The 23,950-nt window shown below is 38.7% G+C and overlaps 1 protein-coding gene across 2 annotated transcripts in view; it reads left to right on the top strand.

Annotated features, from left to right (window-relative positions):
• The window catches only part of SH3RF1 (SH3 domain containing ring finger 1), a 181,080-nt gene that overhangs the window by 122,647 nt on the left and 34,483 nt on the right, over nucleotides 1-23,950 (top strand). For both annotated transcript variants that reach the window (XM_060653806.3, XM_078445624.2), the window contains exons 5-6: nucleotides 18,718-19,020; nucleotides 23,779-23,889. In XM_060653806.3, coding sequence (XP_060509789.3) covers nucleotides 18,718-19,020; nucleotides 23,779-23,889 — 414 coding nt within the window. The remainder of the gene's footprint in view (nucleotides 1-18,717; nucleotides 19,021-23,778; nucleotides 23,890-23,950) is intronic.

Genomic DNA, 23,950 nt, shown 5'->3' with positions numbered 1-23,950 from the left:
TTCATCAGGTTAACCTTTAATTATGTTAAGGACTCTCTTTTGTCTTCCTGGTTTCTGGGAACCTTGAGTTATTAATTTAAGAATTGTGAATGGAGTTATTATATAACCCAGGAGACATTTTCCGAGGAGTCTGTCTAAACAATTGAATGTCTGTGGTTTATTTTTATATGCACAGACAAATGTGTCCTGAGGGTACACAAAGTACACCTGCTAGTGTATGGTTATTTATAGATTTGTTTACCAGTATGGAAGAGGGTTTATGATCAAACGAGAGATCTGTATGTTGTTTAGTGTAATTATTTTTTCAGGAATTGAGTGGCTTGTTTGCCCAGCCTATAGATCTCATTTCTAGTTGTTAGAAGGTGTTACATAGAGGGTCAGGGCAAGATATACAGAAGGATATCTATTTTTGATTCAAGCCATTGATAAAGGAGGGCTCATGGATATCATTGGTACTCCATTAGACAGGGGGACCCAAAATCATGGGGTATGTTTTGCCTGGCAGCAAAACTATCTTGACACAGTAAGTGGAGCTTGAAGGGGTTGTTTGATTTGTGGTACAATTCAGAAGGGATGAAAAATTATTGACAGGTATAACAAAGTTACCATAGAGTTGGTAAGGGGCTTATGATGATATGTCCAACAATTAGATAAGTCTCCTATTTTGGCCATAGACTGGGATAACCAAATAAGGGTATTTTTATGCCAAGTTTCCCTGTGGACTAAGGACAGAATGAATAGGATCAGGGGAATCATCCTTGGGTATAGTAAAATCAGAACCCTTTAAACAGAGTTAAACAATTGAAACCAGGAGGAAAAAGAAGAATCAAGTGGAGTACAGTTACTGCTGTGACAAGGAGTAGGATACCAAATATTTCATGAATGTTTATTGGCTAAAGGGTTTAATATACAGGCCTGGTCCAGATTCTTGGGAAGCAGTCTATATCAGGTGTCATATGCTTCTAATGCTGGCTGAGTAGTCTTCAAGATGGTCCTGGGCTGTCTGGAGCCTTTAAATTTAAGGTCCCCAGTGGCTTCAGATGACCATTCAGGAGCTGATGCACTTTTAAAATGAATCTATGCATCAGTACCCTTGAGTTTAGCAGCACAGAGATTGGTTAATAATGCTTGGTATGGTCCTTTGGCTGTGAGGTATCTTCCTGGAGATGACGTTTCCAATAAACATCATCACCAGGTTACAGGTCATGGTAATGTATGTCTTTGTCTTCTGGGAGCATGCTGTGAAAAGGTTGCTCTATGAGGTATAAGTTAGTTTTGAGGGCGTTTATGAGTTCCTTGCAGTAGATTAAAAGGTCTCCTTTTCGGAAAGCTGGTTCATATATTCCTTCCATCTAGCCTCATAGGTCTGCCAGTGATTAGTTCAAAGGGTGACAACCTGCTTTTTCCTGTTGAGCGACACCAAGGGCAGAGCTCTGGGCCTAAGCATTTTAAAGGATTCTATGGGTTTTGCCAATTGATTTTTGATAATCCTGTTGGTGCATTCCACCAGTCCTGAGTACTGGGGATGGTAAACACAATGAAAATGTAGGATGTGCCAGATTTTACAGATTGAATTACCTGACCAGTGAAATGGAAACCTCTGTCATTAGGGAGTTCTGAGGGAATTCTACAAATGAGAATATTTTTTTCCCAATAGTATTTTGCTCACTGATGAGGCTTTGGCTCTGTGGTATGGAAATGCTTCTACCCAGTGAGAAAGCATACGGATCATTACCAATACAAATTTGTATCCCTAAGAAGGCTGCAACTGGATGAAATCCATTTGCCACACAACAAAGGGACCTAAGATAGGGAAAATATTCCATAGAGGTATGAATGGGTTTTTAGGGGTTTATTTTGAACAAATTTGTTATTTCTGGTATACTTGGGAACCGACTTTGAGAGATAGCTTCCAGTAGTACTGATTTCCCCATAAGATCATTTTGTCAGTGTTCCAATCGTTAAAAGTCATGATATACATTTATTGTTAATACTTGTTTCTCTGTAGACAATCAGGGAAGACTGGCCATCCACTTGGACTTACCCATAAATTTCTTTTTGGTTTAAATTTGCATTCTTGTGCAACACATTTTTTCTTACTTTGTTGTGCAGCCAAATATGCTGTTAGAAGTTGGTCCTTCATATTGATAAAGGACTCAGCCAAGGTTAAGGATGCCTTGATTATCTTAGGGGCTAAATTTAGGGCTGCTCTCCTGGCAGATGCATCAGCCAAATGCTTTTCTCTTGTTTGTCATAGAGTGTGTTGGAGTTTTTGGTTTTTGTAAGGTAGAGATTTAGGTAATTGGCTCCTAAAAGGTTTAAAACATAAGCGCTCTTTTTTTTTTTTTTTTAATCTTCTGTCCAGAGGAGGTCAGAAAACCTTTTGTTTTCAAAATAATACAACGTCATGGACAACACCAAAGGCATATTGGCTGTCAGTATAAATATTGGCAGTTTTATTTTTGGATAAGATGCAAGCTTGACGTAATGCATGAAGTTCTGCCTGTTGGGTAGAAGTTGCTTGGGGCATTGAGTCAGCTTCAGTTGTTCCATTTAAGGATACAATTTTGTAACCAGCCTGATATTGACTTGTTTATTCTTTTAGGTAAGATCCATCAGCAAACCAAATTAATTCAATATTTTCAAGAGGGGTTCCTGTAAATCAGTTAAGAGTCAACAGTTACATTTCTCTCTCTTTCATGAACAAACGGGAAAAAGGTAATCAATAGGGTGCCTCTGGGCAGGAAGGTTATATAGGCTCTGTGCTTTATCTTATTAAAGGCTTCCTGAGATCCTTCTGCCCATGTAAAGGTCTCTGTTTGGTCAGTGTAAGAAGGGAATAGAAGGGCTAAGCCATGGTAGAGAAATTTAGGATATAATTTCTACAACATCCTGCCAACCCTAAAAACCCTCTGAATTGTCTTTTGGTTTTAGGGGCAGGAAGGCACAAGATACCTTGAAATCTTTTGGGATCCAGAGAAGGCCATGGTCAGTGATCAAATGTCCCAGATATTTAACTTGGGATTTATAGGATTGAAGTTTTTCTTTAGATACTTTGTGTCTCCTTTTTGCTAGTTCTTGAAGGAGATGGAATTTGTTTTTGAGAAATGCCTCTCCAGAAGTTGAACACGGGAGTCATCTACATATTATAGAAGGGAGGACTGATATCGAAACTCTTTATTGATGGTAAAGATTGTAGAAAAATAGGTTGGACTCTCAGTGTATCCATGAGACATTACTGTCCAAGTGTACTTGTCCTTCCCAAGTGAAAGCAAATAGGAACTACCTTCTAGAATTGATAGGAATACTGAAAAAGGCACTACACAGATATGTGACTCCAAAGAATTTACTTTCTGGTCATATGACTTAAAGGAAGTTGTGAGGATTAGACACGACTGGGTGCTGAGGTATAACTGTGTTGTTTATTGCTTTCAGATCTTGGACAAACCTCCATTCCCTTCCAAGAGGTTTTTGGACAAGATAGGAGTATTTCAAGAACTTGTATGAGGAACTGTGAGACCTTGCCTAATGTATTCCTCAATAATGGGCTCAATTCCTTGAGTAGCGTCTGCATTTAAAGGGTATTGGTGAATATTAAGCAAGGGCTTATTTTCCTGAATTTATATTTGTATTGGTAGTATATAATGAATGTACCCAATGTCAGTTGCATTTTATCTATCTATCTATCTATCTATCTATCTATCTATTTATTTTTAAGTAGGCTTCACACCCAGCATGGAGCCCAACGCAGGGTCTGAACTCATAACCCTGAGACAACCTGAGCTAAGATCAGGAGCCATCCACTTAACTGACTGAGCCACCCACGTGCCCCCTCTGTTTTGATTTTAGACCATATTTCAGGTGGAATGGAATCTAGGAAGGGATTTGGTTCAATTATAGTGCCTGAGAAGACTGTGATAGCTATGGACAAGTCTTCTTGAGGATTGTCAATTGAAGATGTAAAAGCTGTCTTTTGAGAAAAAAAAAAAAAATGTGAGCTTTGTATGCCTCAGGGGTATCTTGTCCTAGGAGGTGAATAGAGGCAGAGGGAACTAAAAGGAATTGATGAGTTCCTTCATTGGGCTTGTGTTGAAAGAAAAGGAATTTTGAAATGGTCATGGGTTGACTAGAAACACCCACCATTTGTGTAGTTTTAGTACTCCAAGAAAGGGGAAAGGTGAGGCTGGTGGAGATGAGGACTGAGTATGTGGCTTTAGTGTCTGTTAGAGCCTTAGTTACCTCATTCCCAATGGGTAAGTCTGTTTTCCCCAGGTAGTCAAAAGCATAGGGAAAAATCCTCTTTCAATCCTCAGGGCATCTCTACTGTTGGGGGTATTTAGGTTGGAATTCCTGGGAGAAATCATAGTTTCTGAGGCTATTGGTCTTATAGGAGACTTTCACTTGTAAACAAAACTTTTCTTGGTGTCTGGGCTTTTTACAGTAGTGGCAAACCCCTTTAAGGATGGATGGCTTGACTGGTGGATTTTGGAAGATAGATTTGGTTGTTAAATATTGCATTTGTAAGCTCATTATTGGGTAGCTTGAATATGGATACTTAAATTTGAATGACTTTTTAATTTTTTCTTTGGATCCTTTGGCTAGTTCAGGCAAGTTGACTAGGTTATAAATATCCATAATGGCCCAGTTTAGTTGCTTAGGTTACACAAATGTGCTTAGTTCTTCATTTAACCTGTTCAGGAAGGTTGAGTTAAACAGGGTGAGCATTGGGGCGCCTGGGTGGCTCAGTCGGTTAAGCCACTGACTTCGGCTCAGGTCATGATCTTGTGGCCTGTGGGTTCGAGCCCCGCATCGGGCTCTGTGCTGACAGCTCAGAGCCTGGAGCCTGCTTCGGATTCTGTGTCTCCCTCTCTCTCTGCCCCTCCCCTGCTCATGCTCTGTCTTTCTCTGTCTCTCAAAAATAAGTAAATGTTAAAAAATTAAATAGATAGATAGATAAATAAATGGGTGAGCATTTTATAATTAATTGAATCTAGACAATATTTGTTTTAGATTCTTTCAAGGTGATTAATCATAACTTCCTCAGGTTTTGAGTGCAGTGTTGGGTCTTTTCCCAATCAATAATTTTAGGAAAAAGTTTAGGAATCACTATAAAGCATTTTTTTTTTTTTTTTGCTAGTTTGAGAATATTCAATTGGTCAATTGCTCTCCACTTACTGAAATTCTCGAAAGGATTTTTCTAATTTACTCTGTTTATGCATTCTTTAGCTCTTCCTTCAGAAGACCTGAATCTTCAGCATGGACCACTAGATTAAATTCCTTTGCAAAACTTACAGGATTATATTTAGGATCTGGGAACTCTTTAGTAATAGCCCAGCGTTCCATTTTTGTCCAAAGAGTAGAGATCATGGAGGGGGATCCCTGAACCACTTATATTAGGTTTAACCATAAAGGGAGTGGCAAAGGCTGGTGGCTCAGGATCTGAGTCATTAGAGTAAGGAAGTTCAGCTAGTGAAGGATAGAGAGGTGGTGAGCAAGCAGGAGGAGGAGCAAATGGAATATGAGCAGAGATATCAGAGGAGCCTTTGAAAGACTCCTCCAATTTAGTAAGTCTCTGAAACAGCTCAGAATTAGCCTTGGTTAATTTCAAGTTAGTATTCTGGAGGGAAGCACTTTTGGAAGTATTTATGCATTTAGAGCCCTTGAAATGCCAATGAAAATAGGCTTCCCACTCAGGCTGTTTTGTCTTACAACTTCTTTCAATCAGCTACACAGATAGACCAATTTAGGAATTTCAAAAGAGCCCCAAGTGAGCCAGTTCAATTGTAAGTTATCCTGAGTAATCATCATTCAGCATGACAAACATTTGTAGGACAAAGGTCCATAGTTTTTATACATAAAGCCAGCAGGAATTCCAGAGGGGACTGATTAGTAGCCTCCTCTTTAGACAGTGAACTATCCATTTTAACAAAGAGTGTGTACTTACCAGAGACACAACAGAAAATCTTCTGTTAGTAAAGGCTGGCAACACAGGACACCAAAACAGAGCCTGAACCTTGACTGAGTTGGGAGGTTCAGGAACAAGAGGACTACTACTGTAACCCAAAACACAGGAGACAACAGAGTGCAGTGAACTCTTGTAGGCACCTTACTTGAATCCACAACAGCAGCAGAGGTGGAGGTGAAGGTCAGCTGCTTTGGATCCCACTTCTGACACCACGTAATATCAAATGAGAAATGCAGCAAGACTGAAGGGCAAACCAAAGGCTTTTATCTGGGGTCTGAGAATTGCAATTCTAGTGACACAGATTCGAGCAGGAATTGAAAATGTGTTCTGAAGTGGGGAGAAAAGAAGAGGACTTTTAAAGGCAAAGGGGGAATTTACAATAAAGCTATAAAAATTGTCAAGTAATATGATTGATTCTGAAAAACTGAAGCTATTCTTACCTGTACATGATTGGTTGCTAAGGGCTATCACTAAGCAAAAAGTCCATTCCTAAGTAAAAGAAAAAAAGTTCGTTTCTGTTCAAATGGCAGAGTTGCAGCTAGTGCTCCAGGATGCTTGTGGTTTGGCAGTGACCTATATTTTGAAGTTCATCTTTTCTTTCAGGTGAGGACATGCATAAGCCTTACTTCCTTAATGGCTTCCTGGCTTCTTTTTATGTTTCTTTCATACTGCCATTTTTAATTCTAATAACTGAATACATTGAAGTAGCTTTTTTTTTTTTTCCTTAGCACAGTGGGCTCCATCTAATAGTGCATGTTTTCTTATCTTCTGAATGTTATTAGCTTGATACAAGTAATTGTTGCCTTTTCGTTCTGCCACAATGACAGAAGGAAAAATGAGCACTGGTTTCTGAATTTCTAAGGGCAGAGGCAGGTCTCCTCTGGACTGCAGGAACAACTGCTTAATACATATGGCTTGAGGCAACTTGACTAGATTCAATCTGACAAGGAGGCCTTTAAATTAGGTAAGGAACTTTATTTAAGGCAGTTTGCACTCCATCTATTATTCAGTAACCCTTTCTAATTTAAAAGTTTCCTATCAAGAAAACACTCTGGGAGCTGAGATTCTAAAGATCAGTTAATGTTTATTGAATTCTCACTGCATGAATGGGCAGTTTCCAGTACTCTGAGTAGCTTTGGAGAACATAAAAATGCAGGTCTCCTGTGGTGCCTTCATCAGAGGCTGAGGATAATGACCAACTGGTGTCTAACATCCACAATGATTCCCAAGGAACCCTCAAATTACTTAGCCTGGCTGTATCCCCCTGTACATAACCAGGGCCCTAAGTTGATCTACTGATTGTTCCTGGAAAACATAGTTTGGAATTGCTGCCTTTACAGCTCATCTGGGATATTTCTTTGTCCAACTATCTGCAGAAAGTTTACTCTTTCTTCAAGGTCCAGGTGAATACTGTCATTTTTCATGAAGTCCTTCTTTCCTAATTCTCCTGTGCAGAAACAAAACAGAACAAACACCTTCCTCCTTGCTTCGAACATCTATGATACTCAGTTTCTACCATTTTAGATCTGGCATATGCTAAGAATATAATTATGTGTGTAGATGATTTAATGTTTTCCTGTGTTCCTTGGGAGCCACATCTGACATAAAGAATATTTTTAATGATTTTATTTCAGTAATATAATCACATTGTGGAAAAGTTGGAGAGGAAACAAATAACCCTTAGTCCTATCACACATGATTTTGATAAATATCTTTCCATTCTTTCCCCTTATGCTTTAACACATGATTTTGCCATTCTCTATGTTATTATAATACTACTAATCATCAGGGTTTTTACTACATAATAAACATTCTGGTAGCTAAATCATAATTTAGTTAATTTTTTTCCCCATCTTTTAAACAAGTTAAGTGTCTTGTTTAGGGACACACAGCCAGTAATTGAAAAGCAAACCGTGGTCTCCATTCTGCAGTCCATTGATGCCCCACATTTCTGCCCTGTGCTAGCCTTACAGCATATGGAATACTAGAGTTCCAAATACTGGTATAGAGTCACTGTTATTAGCAAGCTTTGCTTAAAAAGTATGTAGGACATTTTGATTTTTCAGCAAGAATAATGATAGCTTTTTAAATTCTAACACTTAAAAGGTTAATTTTCAGAAATGACTCTTTATTCCACAATTTCAAATATCTGAGGTTGCCTTTTTTTAAGAGAAAAACCACAAATTAATTAAAACCATTATAAGACCTTTTAAATTTTATTGATATTTAAAAATATTATTATATTTCGGTATACATCCTAAATTTGGTGGTAACTAGGCTTTAAGAAACAAATTAGATTCATTTTAATTAACACAGGTTAAGTTCTGTCTTGTATCCTGAAGAAGGTTGAATGGATATTCTACTTTATTCTGCACATTTCTGCACATACGTGGCATATAAATGGCATAAACAGAAGCATCTTGGTTATTAAACCACTGAGGAACATGCTTCTCTAAAATGAAATTGAATGTATTTCTGGAAAATTTTTCCTAAGTGTTGTAAAACAGCATTGTCTTTTAAAATAGTGTTTAGTGGCAGTGTGCCTATTAGGTTTCACATGTGTGTGGAGCAAAACTTTCTCTACAGGCTGAGGAGAAGAAAGATCTTAAACAAAAGTGCAAATTCAAGATAGTCATTATTCTCAGTATTTTTCTGTATCAGATTCCTTCTTGGTGATTAGCTTTCCTCTCTGTGCCTTACAACCTCCCACCCTTTCTCTCTCTCTCTCTCTCTCTCTCTCTCTCTCTCTCTCTCACACACACACACACACAACACTCGCACACACACACACACACACAAACACACATTAGGTACTAGGGCAGGAGAAATAGTCATTCGCTAGTTTATTAACTGATTATGTATCACTGTGGAATTTCTGTCAGTGTGTCATTTCACACTGACAAATTATTACTTAGAATTTAATGGCAATTGCATATTCTTAACCTCCTGAGATACCTATTCCAGATGTAGTATTGCTACATCTGGTAATGAGGTCCTTGAAAATAAAATGTATGAGTGGAATGTATCCTTTTGGTTTATAGACATTTCTTATTTGTGGTGTGCATTTGGTGAACGAATACCACATCAAAAGAGACCCACACAAAACCTAGAGTATTAGAGTCAGTGGGCACAGAGAACTGAACTGAGCCCAACTTCTAAATAACCATTGGTCTCAGTCCTTGACACCATAGTAAGATTGTAGACCTGTTGTTTCAGAAGTAACAGGTATGACTGACTCTTTAGCTTTAACCGTCAGGGTAGAGCTTTCCTCTCTCTCTCTGAATTCTTCTGCATATTTGCTGCTCACAGTCTCCCCGTCATCTTGATGGATGAAGTGTTTCTTTTCCTTTTAGTTTCTGTCTCCACCTCCCAAACCTTTCATTCTCCAGGAACTTGGTCACATCATGTGTATCTTTTCTGTTCTGCAGTTCAGTTATTTGCTTTCCTCCTGGCTTCCCCTTTATGTAGGGAAATGAGCAGCTTTTTGCTCACCTCAAAACTATTTTCCTTGACTGCACTCCCTTCACATTATGATTCTACCTCTTTCCTTCCTTTCCCTGCCAAAATTCTCATAAGAATCACTTATACCTGCTCAGTGCCTCTGTTTTCCGATTACCTACCGTTAGGCTTTGGCTACTTCAGTCCCAGAAACTGCCCTCCTGGCTGCCAACTAACTGCCTTTTCGTAGCTCTCATTTTGTTGTTTTATTCTCCCCGGGACATCTACCACGATTTTTTCTTTTTCCCCCATAATATTAACCATCACAACCACTATTCTTAATCTCCCTGTAACTACTTGCCTTTTTCATTTCTGGCATATTGGTTGGTTGGTCTGGGAAACTTTGCAAGGCCTTTCTGTAGCCCGAAATGCTTTTTTTTTTTTTTTAACTTTTTAATAAAAAGTTTATTTATTTATTTTGGGAAAGAGCGAGAGTATGTGCTCATGAATCATGAGATCATGACCTGAGCCAAACCAAGAGTCGGACACTTACCCAACTGAGCCACCCAGGTGCCCCTGTAACCTGAAATTCTGAGTGCCTTTTTGCTTTTCCCTCCTGCTATCTTCCGTACTTTTTCTTCCCTAGTTAGACAATGACTCCATATGAATTTTATGCTTGGCTTACAGAGTGGGTTCGTTTTAATTCATTGTTAAGATGGAAAAATCAGGAGATTTTACATAAGCCTAAATTTCTAGCTTTCCTTAAAAAAAAAAAAAAAATCAGCTGACACCAGCAAGCAGTTGCCTCTTGAGAGAGGACAGACACTTGCCAATGTACCATACAGTCCACTGCTCCCTGTTGGTCTCATTGAATGAGCTCTGCCTGAGCTCTGCTGACAGGTGAATTTGCACCTCCTACCCAATGTTAGAAATCCATCGTGCTATTTCCTAGGTTTCTTTTTTCACAAGTCGGGGGGGGGAGGTGTTTCTCTGTGTCCCCTTTACCCCACACAGTACTGTGCCTGGCTTATAATAGTCACTCAAAAAACACTTGAATGAGTGAAAGTGTGTTTGATTCTGGTCACCTTGGGCCTGAGGGCTTTATACTTGACAAAGAGGTCTCTGCCTCTGAGTATTTTGAATGGGATGTTTTTGTTTTGGGTTGAGAAAAGGTATCACCACTACTTTACATAGGAATAAAACTTTACAGATCATTAAGTCCAACTTCATGTTACATATGACAAATAGGAGACACACATACAAAAAAGTGACTTGCCCAGGGCAATGGAGCATGTGAAGGACCAGCTGGGATCTCTCTGGGAACAGTGAGAATAACTTATATTCATATAGAGCTTTATGGGTTACAGAGCACTTTAACCTGTACTCATTTTTACCTGGGGTATACAGAATTGATATTACCTTCCCTGTTTTATACAGCGAAGGAAACTGAAGCCATGGAATTTAAATGGTCTCCCCAAGAGTACTTGGCCAATGAGGAGAGACTTAACTCCAACCCAGACCTTTCAACTTTATGTTCAGAGCTTTTCCTGTGGTTTTCTTCAACAATCTTTTATACAGCTCCGCAGCTAAAATTCTGTTTAGGCTTTCAATGAAGTGAACGCTCCCTTTGTCCCTTATATTTCAGAATCAGCAACCTGAAAAAGAAAATTCTGGTTTGTTTATTTTTTAACAGCTGGGGCCAACAGAGGTGAGGATAATTAAGCCAGGAGCACCTGGGTGGTTCAGTCAGTTAACCATCCAACTCTTGATTTTGGCTCAGGTCATGATCTCACGGTTCATGGGTTCAAGTCCTCCCCCACTCATGTTCTGTCTTTCTCTGCCAAAATAAACACTTAAAAAAGGTAAGCGAGGAGCTAAATAACTGATGTTTCTCACCTTCCTAACTTAGTGCATTGGGGCAGTTACTTTGAAAATCCTTTTCCCTTTAGGATGTCATGAAGGCTGTACTGAGTCTGTGTTCCTCACTGCCCTGCTGGGTAAAGGAGTAACCCTCATTACCAGTGAACGACTTCAGGGCTCACGAGGCTTCACAAACGTGGGCCAGGGGAGGTCAGGGGAGTAGTTTCAGTTGTTCTTTCTCTGTTTGGCAAATCTGTTGTGCTTAATGAGCCTCAGGAGACAGCCATCTTGGGTGTAGTTCCTCTCCCCTTCATCATCTCCTGAGAGTCCAGAGCTGTACTCTTCAATATGTATAGCTACTGAGAACTTGAAATATGCCTATTCCAGGTTGAGATGTGACATAAGTATACAATACACACTGGATTTCAAAAAATAGAATGTAACTGTTTCAATAATTTTTTTATGTTGATTACGTGTTGAGTGATAATGGATAAATTGGACTGAATAAGATATATTAAATTAACTTTACCTGTTATCTTCTTAAATGTGGCTATTAAAAGTTTTAAATTACACATGTGACTCATATTATACTTCAGTTGGACAGTGCTGGTCTAGAGGGAGCCCCTCCTTCCCTTGATAGTTCTAAGAGACTGACATTTTTATTTACTCAACAAATGTTTACCAAGCCCTAAATGGAGTTGCTACCTGAGGGAGGCTTTCAGATCAATTTTAAAAGACTTCTGAGTAATCCCTTCAGTCTTTATAAGTATTCCTTTTCTGTGGGGGAGTCTTGTATTATAAATGAAGACTGAGCTTGCTTTTGTATTTCAATCATACAAAAACAAAAATCTTGTTACCTAAATTGCAGGGAAGAATACAAGACTAATGGAAATACAAATTCCTCATTGCTACTATGTGAAAAGATTTTGCAAAGGACTGTAATGTGAGGCAAAATATTTTTGTTTCTGCTAAGAGGAGGTAAATGGCATGAATTTACATCCTATAACATTCATTCACTGGTATTCAAAGTGTCTAACTCTCTGGGGAAGGAACACTGGACCTCGTGATGTAGCAGAACACTGAAGTTCTTTTAAAGCATAGCTTTGTGAAGGTGCATTTCAAGCCAATGAGGAAAAGGTGGACTATTAGATAAACAGTGATGGGCCAGCTCCTGAGCCACGTGAAAAAAAACATAGCACAATCCTCACCTTATTCTTTAAAAAAAAATTTTTTTTTAATGTTTATTTATTTTTGAGAGAGAGAGAGAGAGAGTGCGAGCTGGGGAGGGGCAGAAAGAGAGGGAGACACAGAATCTGAAGCAGGCTTCAGGCTCTGAGCTGTCAGCACAGAGCCCGACACGGAGCTCGAACCCACGAACTGTGAGATCATGACCTGAGCTGAAGCTGGACACTTAACCGACTGAGCCACCCAGGCGCCCCCCTCACCTTATTCTTTATGCAAATGTGCACATTGTTCAAAGATTGAGATGTAAAGAAAGAAAAAAAAGGATGGAAGGAGCCACCAAAATAGTAGGAAAAAAATGGTTTTCTTTTTAAAAATAATTATAGAATAAGACTTTTAAAGCATGATAAATTGAGATGCCATTAGTGGAAAAGATAAATTTGGCACATAAAATAAAAAGGTATATATAACAAACATAACAAGTTAAACAAATTGGAGTAATATTTCTAACTTGGTGAATATATACACACACATATATACATGCATACATGTTATGTTAAAGAATGACTTAGATAATATATGAAGAACAGTCATAGATCTATAAGAAAAATACAAACAACCCAATAGAAAAATGGATAAAGTGTGATAATACGCAAATCCAAAAAACACAGATGCTTGATCTCATTAACAAGTAGAGAAACACAAATTAAAACAGTATAATATAGTTTGTTACCTCTCCAAATAATATTTTTTAAATGATTGACAATACCCAATACCGTTAACAATGTGGAGAAACAGATACGTTTTTGTTTTTAAAGTTTATTTATTTATTTTGAGAGAGATTGTGTGTGAGCAGGAGAAGAGCAGAGAGAGAGAGAATCCCAAGCAGTCTCCACCTTGTCAAGGTAGAGCCTGTGGGGCTGTATCTCACCAACTATGAGATCATGACCTGAGCTGAAATCAAGAGTCAGCCACTTAACTGACTGAGCCACCCAAGCACCTCAAAACAGAGACTTCTTAATAGTCTACTGGAGGTACAGCTGAAATTTATGCAATGTAGTATGTTAAATATATTGCAATAAAAAAATACACCATCGGAGGTGATGAAAATTGACCACTTTTTGGAGAGCAATTTGGTAATATCCTTCAAAAAAGTGTTTTAAGCTTATACTTCGATCTAACAATTTCATTTTTAGGAGTTTGCCCTGCAGATATGCCTGCACAAACATGCCAAGATATATTAAATGAGACATCTCTATACAATGAAATACCATGCTGTCTCTATTGATGCAGAAAGATGAGATATTGTTATAGGAGAGAATAGTATATACCAGTTGGTTTCATTTGTGTTAAAAATTAATAAAATACATATTTTACGTATTTAACAATATCTACATAGAAAATATATGGAGGGATATGTTCTAAACTGTTAAACTTAGATACATCTGGGAAATGAGTTAGGGGGAGACATGTGGAAACCGGCCAAGGCCTTTCACTTTTTACTTCATATTATTCTATAGTATTTCCTTTTTAAAAATCATGAACATATCTTACTTTTATAATATGTTTTTCTAAAGTTTTTATTTGTCGTAAAAAACCTGTTATGTTCAAGGGATACTCTAGTGGGTCGTGAATTAGTATAGGTTCCTCCATCAGGCCTACTGTTTGTATTCTCTGGTGCTCAAAAACTAACGGATACATCTGTAAAGCTTCATATCAAATAGTGACTACTCAATTTCATTTTCATTAAAATTTTTTTCCTTCTTTTTAAAAAATGTAAGTTCCATCTTTTAAAAAGGTCATAGTCTCTACGGGCGCCTGGGTGGCTCAGTCGGTTGAGCATCCGACTTCGGCTCAGGGCATGATCTCACAGCTTGTGGGTTCAAGCCCCGCATCGGGCTCTATGCTGACAGCTCAAAGCCTGGAGCTACTTTGGATTCTGTGTCTCCCTGTCTCTCTGCCCCTCCTCTGCTCGTGTTCCATCTCTCTCTCAAAAATAAATAAACGTTAAAAATTTTTTCAAAAAATCATAGTCTCTTTAGCGAAGACAGCTTCAGCCACAGATTATTTGATACTTCTTCAGCTGTCTTGTTGCTGTTGTTAGTATTATCAATATTTTGTCTGTATTTCCTTTCTCATACTTCTTTATCTTTCTGATAATATTCCATCTAAATTTTAGATTTTCCAAAAAAAAAAAGACATTACAGTTTTAAGATTAACAAATCTCATTTGTCCCTGCTTTAGCTCCAATGTACTGAATTTTATCTTGTAGGCAACCAGGTCTCATCAGATACTCCTTACCAAATGCTGGGAAGAAGGTATTTTAGGATACAAATTTATTTCGTAGGTGATAAGTGTACTCCTAAACTAAAAGGTCATGGTTAGATAAATGTCACAGAAAGCTTACACTAGTGAACTCAAACAAACATTCATAAGTGAACATTATCAAAATTCCACTAAAAGCTGTCAGATCCTTGCTGTCCTGTTGTTGCTGAATGTTAAGGTACACTTACAATAAAAGCCTCTTTAAGTTTCTGCCTGAATTACTTAAAGCCTCTACCAAATAGTCTTAACTTTGTGCTTTTCCTTGGAACTTACAAAGGCAGCAAATAGCATTTTTAAGTACTAACCTCTGCTGCTTCAGAAGATGTCTAACGTCATTTTAAAGTATGGCAGCATTCTAGTAACAAATATGAATGCCTGTGTGTAAAAATGAAGTGCAGGAAAAATAGGTGATTTAGAGAAATAAAAATGAAAGATGTGAAATAGAAAAATGAATTATATCTGTTTAAGTGACATAATGCATTACACATGTGAGAGCTAAGAGAGACAAAAGACCAGAACTGTGGTCTTCTCTCTGCAATTTGCTGGTTCCACCACACCATGATGGGTCTGCCTGTATGCACATACTTCTGCATGTAGACTTTATTTTTCTAAACATGCCAGTTGTGTAGCCCAGCCATTCCTCTCCTAGGCATATACCCAACATCCAGATGAGTGCTTAGTCCACCAAGAAATACGCACAAGATTATTCATGGCAGCATTGTTCTTAATAGCCAAAATTTGTAGGAAGGAAGAAGTCTTCAGAAAGAGAAGGGGCAGGAGGAGAGGTAAAGGGAACCCAAATTCAATCAACAATAGAATGCATAAATAAATTGTAGTGTATCTGCACAATGGAATATTATATAGCACTTTAAAAAAATGACCGATTCATAGGCCATATGGATAAGTCTCAAAAAGTGTATTGTTGACTGAAAGAAGTAAAACTCAGGAAAATATAAAGAGTGTGTTATTTATAAGTCTGTTTGTAAGCTCCTTGAGGGCAGGAACCATTTGTCTGCATGTATAGATCTCCAGCTCCTAGCACATCATCCATCATGTAACAAATGATCGATGTGTATTTATTTTAGTGGAAAGATCAATATGTATTTATTTAATGGAAAATATAGGAAAAGGTACAGGGAAAGCACCCTGTATTTTTATAATGAGAAAACAGCAGGGAATATAGGGAATATATGTAGGAAATATATTTCTTATGTTTATTCCAGAGCACAGCATATAGAAACCTGAAATTTTAATTCATTTTAACTAAAGCAACACTTGGCTGGGTATGAACAGGACCATGGTAATATTTCAGACTATTTCAAAGCAGACATTGCTAATGGAAGCTATGGTTTGATCCCAGAATAAATTTAACTTTGATATCAAGTAGATGCAATAGTTTTTTCAATTCGTATTTTTGGCCTTAGTGGGAAGGAAATCTTCTCAGTTCTTTCCTTTATTTCTTACTCAATGCAACATGAGTGCTGAGTTAATTGGTCAGATTCCAGCATGTGGATTAAGTCATGCTTTTGAGGATTTGTGCCTTGGGATCTAAATGAGCTTATAGTAGAAGAAGGCATTTTGTGACTCCTTTTCTTCTTCTGGTATTGTTGAGGTTTGGGCCACTCCCACCATAATAATTAAACATTACATTTCTTCCTTCCGGCATCTGATTTTCTTAGAGACCTGGATCTCCTGGCCAAATGCTAGTGTAATGTTATATTAAGGCCACCTTTTAATAGTACCTCATTTCTTCATTCCTAAACACGTAACACAGAGTCCTTATGATCGTCTGTCTCCTCTCTCTCCTGCCATTGATACTTCAGGCATTGATAGGTGTTAATGGTAGCATCACTGCCTATTATTCTTGAAAGTTTATCATGTGGAAAAAATCCTTGAAGTCTGAAGGAGAGGCATGCTCATGTTTGAAAAAGATGTATCCTACTAACTGTAGATCAGACAGGCCGGATGAATTCAAGGCCCTGGGGAGCCACAGGAACAAATTGTTAATCAATTTGCAGTCATCTATGGAAGCACTGGCTACTGAGCTGCAATTAGTACAGCTTTGTGAGCAGCCAGTTGTTCCAAAGCAAGTTCACTTTGTTATGTATTGACTGACAGGATTTCCATTCTTCTAACAGGACATTCTCATCAACAGGGCAAGGAGACATGGTCCTAACCATTTAGGTAGATGGAAAATAACATTTGATGGTGATATTTTATCTAAGGTTGTTTGTAAAGTGCTGAGCATGCAAAGCTGAGATAAGAAAATCCCTATTATCCTTAATATTTACCTAAATTTACCTTTAAAAAGTCCATTATTTTTTATCTTAATGTTTTTTTATGTGAGGTTAAACTATGTGCTCAATGATTTCCTATTACTGTAATATCTTGGTAAGTTATATACAGCTTATTATCATGGAAGTTTTGTGGAAACGTTTTATTCTACCTCAGGAAAAACAAATTTCATGGTCTTTCCTTTCTTGCTGGTGCTATCAGCCCGGTGCACAGCCTTTGACCCCTTGTACCCTTAATAGAGAACTTTTCTTTTTTTTTTTTAATTTTTTTTTTTTAACGTTTATTTATTTTTGAGACAGAGAGAGACAGAGCATGAACGGGGGAGGGGCAGAGAGAGAGGGAGACACAGAATCGGAAGCAGGCTCCAGGCTCCGAGCCATCAGCCCAGAGCCCGACGCGGGGCTCGAACTCACAGACCGCGAGATCGTGACCTGAGCCAAAGTCGGACACTCAACCGACTGAGCCACCCAGGCGCCCCAATAGAGAACTTTTCAAAGAGACAAGTTAGCTTGCCAAAGGACTTGAATTTCATGTTTTACCCCCTTATGATTTAAACTGTAAGTACATATGAGAAGAATTGATGCAGTGACATGACAGATAATCAAGGATGTTGGGGCTCCTGGGTGGCCCAGTCGGTTAAGCGTTCAACTTCAGCTTAGGTCATGATCTCATGGTTTGTGAGATTGAGCCCCACTTCAGGCTCTCTGCTCTCAGGGCAGAGCCCACTTCAGATCTTCTGTCTCCCCCTCTGTCTGACCCTCCCCCGTTCACGCATGTGTTCTTGCTCTCTCTCGCTCTTCTTGCTCTCTCTCAAATATAAATAAACATTTAAAAAATAAAAAAGAATATCTACCAACTTTTTTGTGAAGTTTTCCCAAAATATACAGAAGTGGGAGATTAATTTATGTGGAAATATATTAGTTAACATGTAATGGTTTCGTTCTTTGTCATCTTGCTTGTTTTTTACCAGACCCAAAAGTTGCCCCTTCAGTGTTCACTTGTGCTCTGAGGAAACACCTAGCCATTATTGGACAACAGAGTATTCAGGTAGACAAATGGACCCTTTTAATTGTTCTGATTTAAATTTCATCAGTGAACTGAAATTGAATCTTCATTTGTTACCGGCAAGTTTTAAAATTAGATATTCTGAATATTCTTGGAGAAAACTTTTTTTTACCTTGTTGGTGTTGAATTAGAATTGTTTATTCTTTTTTTTTAAATTTTTTTAATGTTTATTTATTTTTGAGAGAGGTAGAGAGAGACCGAGTGCAAGCGAGGGAGGGGCAGAGAGAGAGGGAGGCACAGAATCCGAAGCAGACTCCAGGCTCCGAGCTGTCAGCACAGAGCCCTACACGGGGCTCGAACTCGCGAACCATGAGATCATGACCTGAGCCGAAGTCAGATGCTCAACTGACTGAGCCACCCGGCTGCCCCTAGAATTGTTTATTCTTGATTTAACATCTATTAATGACAGATCTAATGAAATGCCACTATTGAGAGAAAAGATATCCACATGGAAAAAATATAAAGAGGCTTGCAAATGCAAACTCTAAAGTGATGACATTAAATTTTAGATAAAGCTGGTTGAAAAGAAATCTCAGTGAATCCTTGAGAACTGTGTAACTGTCTTGTGTCGATTTCTTGGTTTGCAGTTTAACTCGGCAGCTAAGCAGCTGATAGAATGGGATAAGCCTCCTGGGCCAGGAGTCGATGCTGGAGAATGTACCTTGGCAGCAACCCAGAGCAGCAATGCCCCAAAGCACTCTGACACCAAGAAGAACACCAAAAAGCGGCACTCCTTTACTTCCCTCACCATGGCCAGCAAATCCTCCCAGGCATCCCAGAACCGCCACTCCATGGAGATCAGCCCTCCTGTCCTCATCAGCTCCAGTAACCCTACGGCTGCCGCGCGGATCAGTGAACTCTCTGGCCTTTCCTGCAGTGCCCCTTCTCAGGTAAATCATCCAAAAGGCGTGAACAGAGCTCAGGTACAAAATGATCTATTCACAAACATGTTTGTTCACTAGCTAAACAAGACTGCTTATTTTTGCCTTCAGAAGATAGTAGCTTTCCTGAGATGTAATAAAGCTTTTCTCCATTCTGTAGGTAGAAAAATGGAGAAGAGAAAACTAACTTGAGTGTATTAACCTGAACTTAGTCATTTTCAAAGGAAGGATCAGAAATTACAAAATGATTTAAATACTTAGTTTCAAGCAACTGCTCAGTTTTACAGAACTTCCTCACAAGGCTGCTCTGGGAGATCTTGCCAACTAAAACTTTATCTTCATCCAAACTAAAGATGCTGTGGTTAAAACCCATAGTTGACAGTTGCCTGCATCCATCTAATTTACCCCGACATTCAGGCTTCCCAGTAAGAGCTATAGAGAAAAAAGAAAGGACGTGAAAAAGCATTTAAGTTAGAAATTGGCCTAGCTTTTTTAAAAAGCTTATTAGTTCATCAAGGCTTTGGACTATCTTAAGAAATTGCTGCACATTATTCTTGTGTTAATAAAAATACACAAGATGATTGGAAACATTCATTCATTCAGCAGGCATTTATTGAGTGCCTTATTTTTAGAACCTTCTAGGCACCATGTATGCTTCTTTGTTAGGCCTTAATTCTGGACTGCAAAATGAGCCTAACTGTTACTTGCCTAATTCACAGGGCTGCTGTAATTATCCAGTTAGATGACCACTATATTTTCCTCAACTCAAAGGTCAGAGAGCCCGGTCCAAAGTAGCCTGTCACAAGTAGGAGAAGTTTCTTTCAAATCTCATATTTAGTTGTTAAAATTCATGCAGATGTTACATTCTACTTTATAATATAGCTGTTGTGTTTTTCAAAAAATACAAATCTAAATTATTTTCCTTTAAACAAAGAAACACGTACACACAGGGTCCTGGTCCTCAGAAAGTTTACAGTTTAATAAGTGCCTGTTGTGAGCCACAGAATAAAAATTTACAACATGGTTTCTGGTATTCCTTGCCAATTTTATTAAAAATTATGTTCTCTCGGCCTCATTTATTTGACCTCACTCCTTTAGATTCATCCTGCATGTTGTGAGTTAAATGCATTCACTTTCTGAATGGGATTGTGGTTCACTGGTAGTTTTTAGGTGGTGGGGCCATGAAACTTTTGATCTTTTGAGGGAACTAGTACACACACACACAGACAAAGCCTACTAGGACATGAGTATGATGAGGACAGACATCTTTGTTGTGGTCACCGATGTACTCCAAATGTCAGACATACGGTAAGCACTCAATAAATATTTATTGAATGAGGAGTCCCTTGAAAATGGGTAGAGAGGAGAGCTATGTTACTTTACATGTAACTAATTATATCCATGTGAAAAATAGACATGGATTATAGATTGGAGTAAGAAGTACCAAGTGAGATTACTCTGGAAAGGTTCAAAAGATTTTTGAATAAGGTTCTGACAGAGGGGTCTAGTAAAGCTGGCCATTCACTAAAAGAAAATTGGATCATTGGACTGCGTTTTTTATTTTGTGACCTAGCAACATTTGTACAATGATGTTTTGTTTAAAAAAAAAAAAAGATAAGTTTCTGGTAAGAATAGTGGCAACTCAGAATAGGAATAGCTTTAAAAAAAATAGACAGTAATCTTTTGGCACTAGACAAAATTAAAAGAGAAAGGGAGGATAAAGCTCGAGTTTATATCTTTTGTAGAGAACTCGGCAGTCAGGTGTGAGCATGTCTGACGGTGCCACACCAGAGCTGGGAATGAAGACTATAAAAGTAGAGCTATTTTTGTTTTGGTTGGAGTAGCTTAGGAAACAAGGCTCTTACTGTGTTCCATTAAAACAGTTTCCCCTTCAACCATTCCACCCCTCCTCCCATATTCTAATTCGTTCTGTTTTCGGTGGTAATATGTTGCCTGAGGGAGAAGTGATTTCAAGAAGACGATGGGAGATGTTTCAAGTGCTGCCTGGCTTCTCCGGCCCAGGTTTACAGAAAACACTACTTGTCTAGCATAGTGTGTACATTGGAGGGAACTACAGTCTATAATAAAGCAATGGGTGTGTGTAGCATAGCAGGAGTGTGTGACAGGCAAACACTCTCCTGACTGTGGAGCTCAGCGGATATGGGAAGATGGCTCATGTGAGACTCTTTGAAATAGGACTGTCCTTTTCCTCTGCCTTGCAAAGGACCGATCAGGAGATGTGACTCCTCCTGCTATGGCCCATTTCTTTTTCTTTTTCTTTTTCTTTTTTTTTTTCTTTTCCTTTTTTACAGAGCTGAGGAAAAGGATGTTTTAACATCTTGGTCCACTTTTTGTCTTGCTTTTCCTTAATTAGGTTTGGTTGCACTTAGAAAATCTAAAGGAAGGAGCCTAAGAAGTGAGCGTTCATTTTTCTCTCACCTGAATAGAATACACATATAGGCAGTCAGTGCTGGTGTGATGTGCTTTTCAGCTTACCTTTCCACCATATGGGTAGAACCTTATCCTCCTGTTTCTATACGGAATTTAGACATCTCACCAGGACATCCCAAGTTCCAGGCAACAGGATTGGGAAATAGAAGAAAGGAGTAAAGGCTGGCTTGCTATTATATATGGTGACTATTGAGTGAAGGCTGAACTTTCAAATACATAAACTAGAAGATTATTTATAGACTGTGCTGTCTAGGTGGGTCACCAGAACAGATGTGCACAGATATCTGTGATTGACATCTGTAAAAGCACATGGTGCTACAAGCAACTAAGACATTTTATCTTTCTCTGGCCACACTCAAGATATTTTTTGGCCTCTGCCAGCTGGAGGAATGATTCATGATATTAAGTGTTTTTGTGGCATATTTGTATTGTCAGTGGCTTCAGGGGAAGCCAGAGATGCACCCACTCATTTGCATTTGCTTACCCCACCTCTTTCCCCCCCTTCACAGAGCCCCTTCTTGTAGAGGAGCCCAACTAATTTGCAGTTCCATGAGGAAAAGAATAGCAGAAAGTCAGTCTGTCCCTATTCAGGACATTTATTCTGGGCATGCTCACCTTCAGGCAATTTACTTCTGTTGCTTCTGCTTTTAATCATTCTTTGGTGACTTTTATCTCTTCCTTTACTCAAATACTAGGAGTGGCCCTGTGTTCGCTGGTGCTTACAGGAGTCTCAATGTTTAGTGCTTCACTTCCATGACTATGACGGTGGACACATTAGGGGGGCTCTGGTCCAGCTCATATAGGGGGGTGAAGTGTCTTGTCTAAGACCATGAGCTCATTAGCAGTTAATTATCTTGACTCCCAGTCTGCAGCTCTTAGAGAAACATTGGTCAGTCATGAGATCTTTCTTAGATATTTGTAGGGTCAGGCCCAGGAAGCTGTATTTTGATTCCATGATAATGGCATGCACTTTGAAGTGAGCTTCATTGTATCTTCTCAGAAAGACTCTTATGTAGTGCCAACTTACAAATGTCCTTGGGTTATGTATATAAACAGATTTATTGGTTAAAACAGCTAAAGACCATTGGATTTTATCCTAGAATGAAAATCAGTGTGCTTCCCATTAGAAATTGATTGATAATAGACTTTCATTGACAGGAGAGACAAAAAAAAGGGTTTGGGGAGAAACTCTTGTTAGGGCATCCCTTAGATCTGCTAAGTTTAAGCCTCCAGTTTAATCAATGTGTGAGCTAACAGGCACAGATGTGATTTTAAAAGGATGTGGATTCCATATATAACACAGATTTATTGCTGAAAATAAATTGTATGCTGTGATGCTGTTTATCCCTGGCCTTGGCAGGGCCTAACCTAAGCAGGAAACTCAAAATTTCCTTCAGGCCCTCTGGGAACTAATCTCTGAGCTTTTCTTTGTCCTGATAATCTTTTTCTCAACATATGGGAATTGAGGGAAGTATGTTTGGGATTAAGTTTTTATTACAAAAGGCCTAGCGTTTTGGGTGTATCGTTTCCTTGGGGGAAACAAGGTACCAGCCAACCACTTCCTTTAACAGTGGAGGAAAACCATCCCATTTGTTCAGGCCCACACGCCTACTCCTGCCTGCATTCTGCAGTTGGACCTGATACGCAGCTTGAGTGAAATTGATCGAGTAACTGAACACAGGCAATGAAATGACCTGAATAACTCAATTTCTTTCTAGTAAATTAATCTTGGATAGTATCATGGATAAGACACCTTTGAAAACAGCTAATTTGGCTTGACATTGTTCCTTTAAAGGTTTTATAAATAATTACCTGCTCTAGGCATGTCTAGGCAGCTGCATTTTAATTATGCATCCCCACTGAAAAGTAGAAGTCATGAAAAATGATCCTGAGAATAACAAAATACCTTAAGCACTTCACATAGATTTACATATTGATAGACAGGTGAGTGTTCAGCCATGACCTACCTTAATAGGATCTTCAGGGAAATTGCTAGTGGGCTAAGCAAGCAGCCGACTAACCATCTGAAAGGTCAGTTTGGTTCACAGTAGCCTCCCAAGTTATGAAAGCCAGCAGCAGTTGAATTCTGTATGTAAATCAGCAGTGGCCAATATTATCACATTACCTCCCAGTTCCGAATACAAATTAGGTAATCAGTAAATGTGGATTGAATAAGCTGCAAGAGATTCTGCCTTCCTCCAAATACTAGAAACTACAGATTTTTTTAAAATTATGATTTGCCTCCCCAAGGTTCAGCCAGTAATCTGTTGTATTAAATGTAGTTGTCTTTTAATTAACTTTTCTTTTTCTTGGCAGGTTCATATAAGTACCACCGGGTTAATTGTGACCCCACCCCCCAGCAGCCCAGTGACAACTGGCCCCTCGTTCACTTTCCCATCAGATGTTCCCTACCCAGCTGCCCTTGGAGTGAGTACAGTTTATCCATCTCTGTCTCTCTCTCAGGTATTTAGTGACGTTAATCTGGCAC

The sequence above is a fragment of the Panthera onca genome, chromosome B1 (assembly GCF_046562875.1).
Source record: "Panthera onca isolate mPanOnc1 chromosome B1, mPanOnc1 haplotype 2, whole genome shotgun sequence".
Lineage (NCBI taxonomy): Eukaryota > Metazoa > Chordata > Mammalia > Carnivora > Felidae > Panthera > Panthera onca.
The sequence above is the reverse complement of the archived record's forward strand: the minus strand, read 5'-3'. Positions and strand labels throughout refer to the sequence as shown.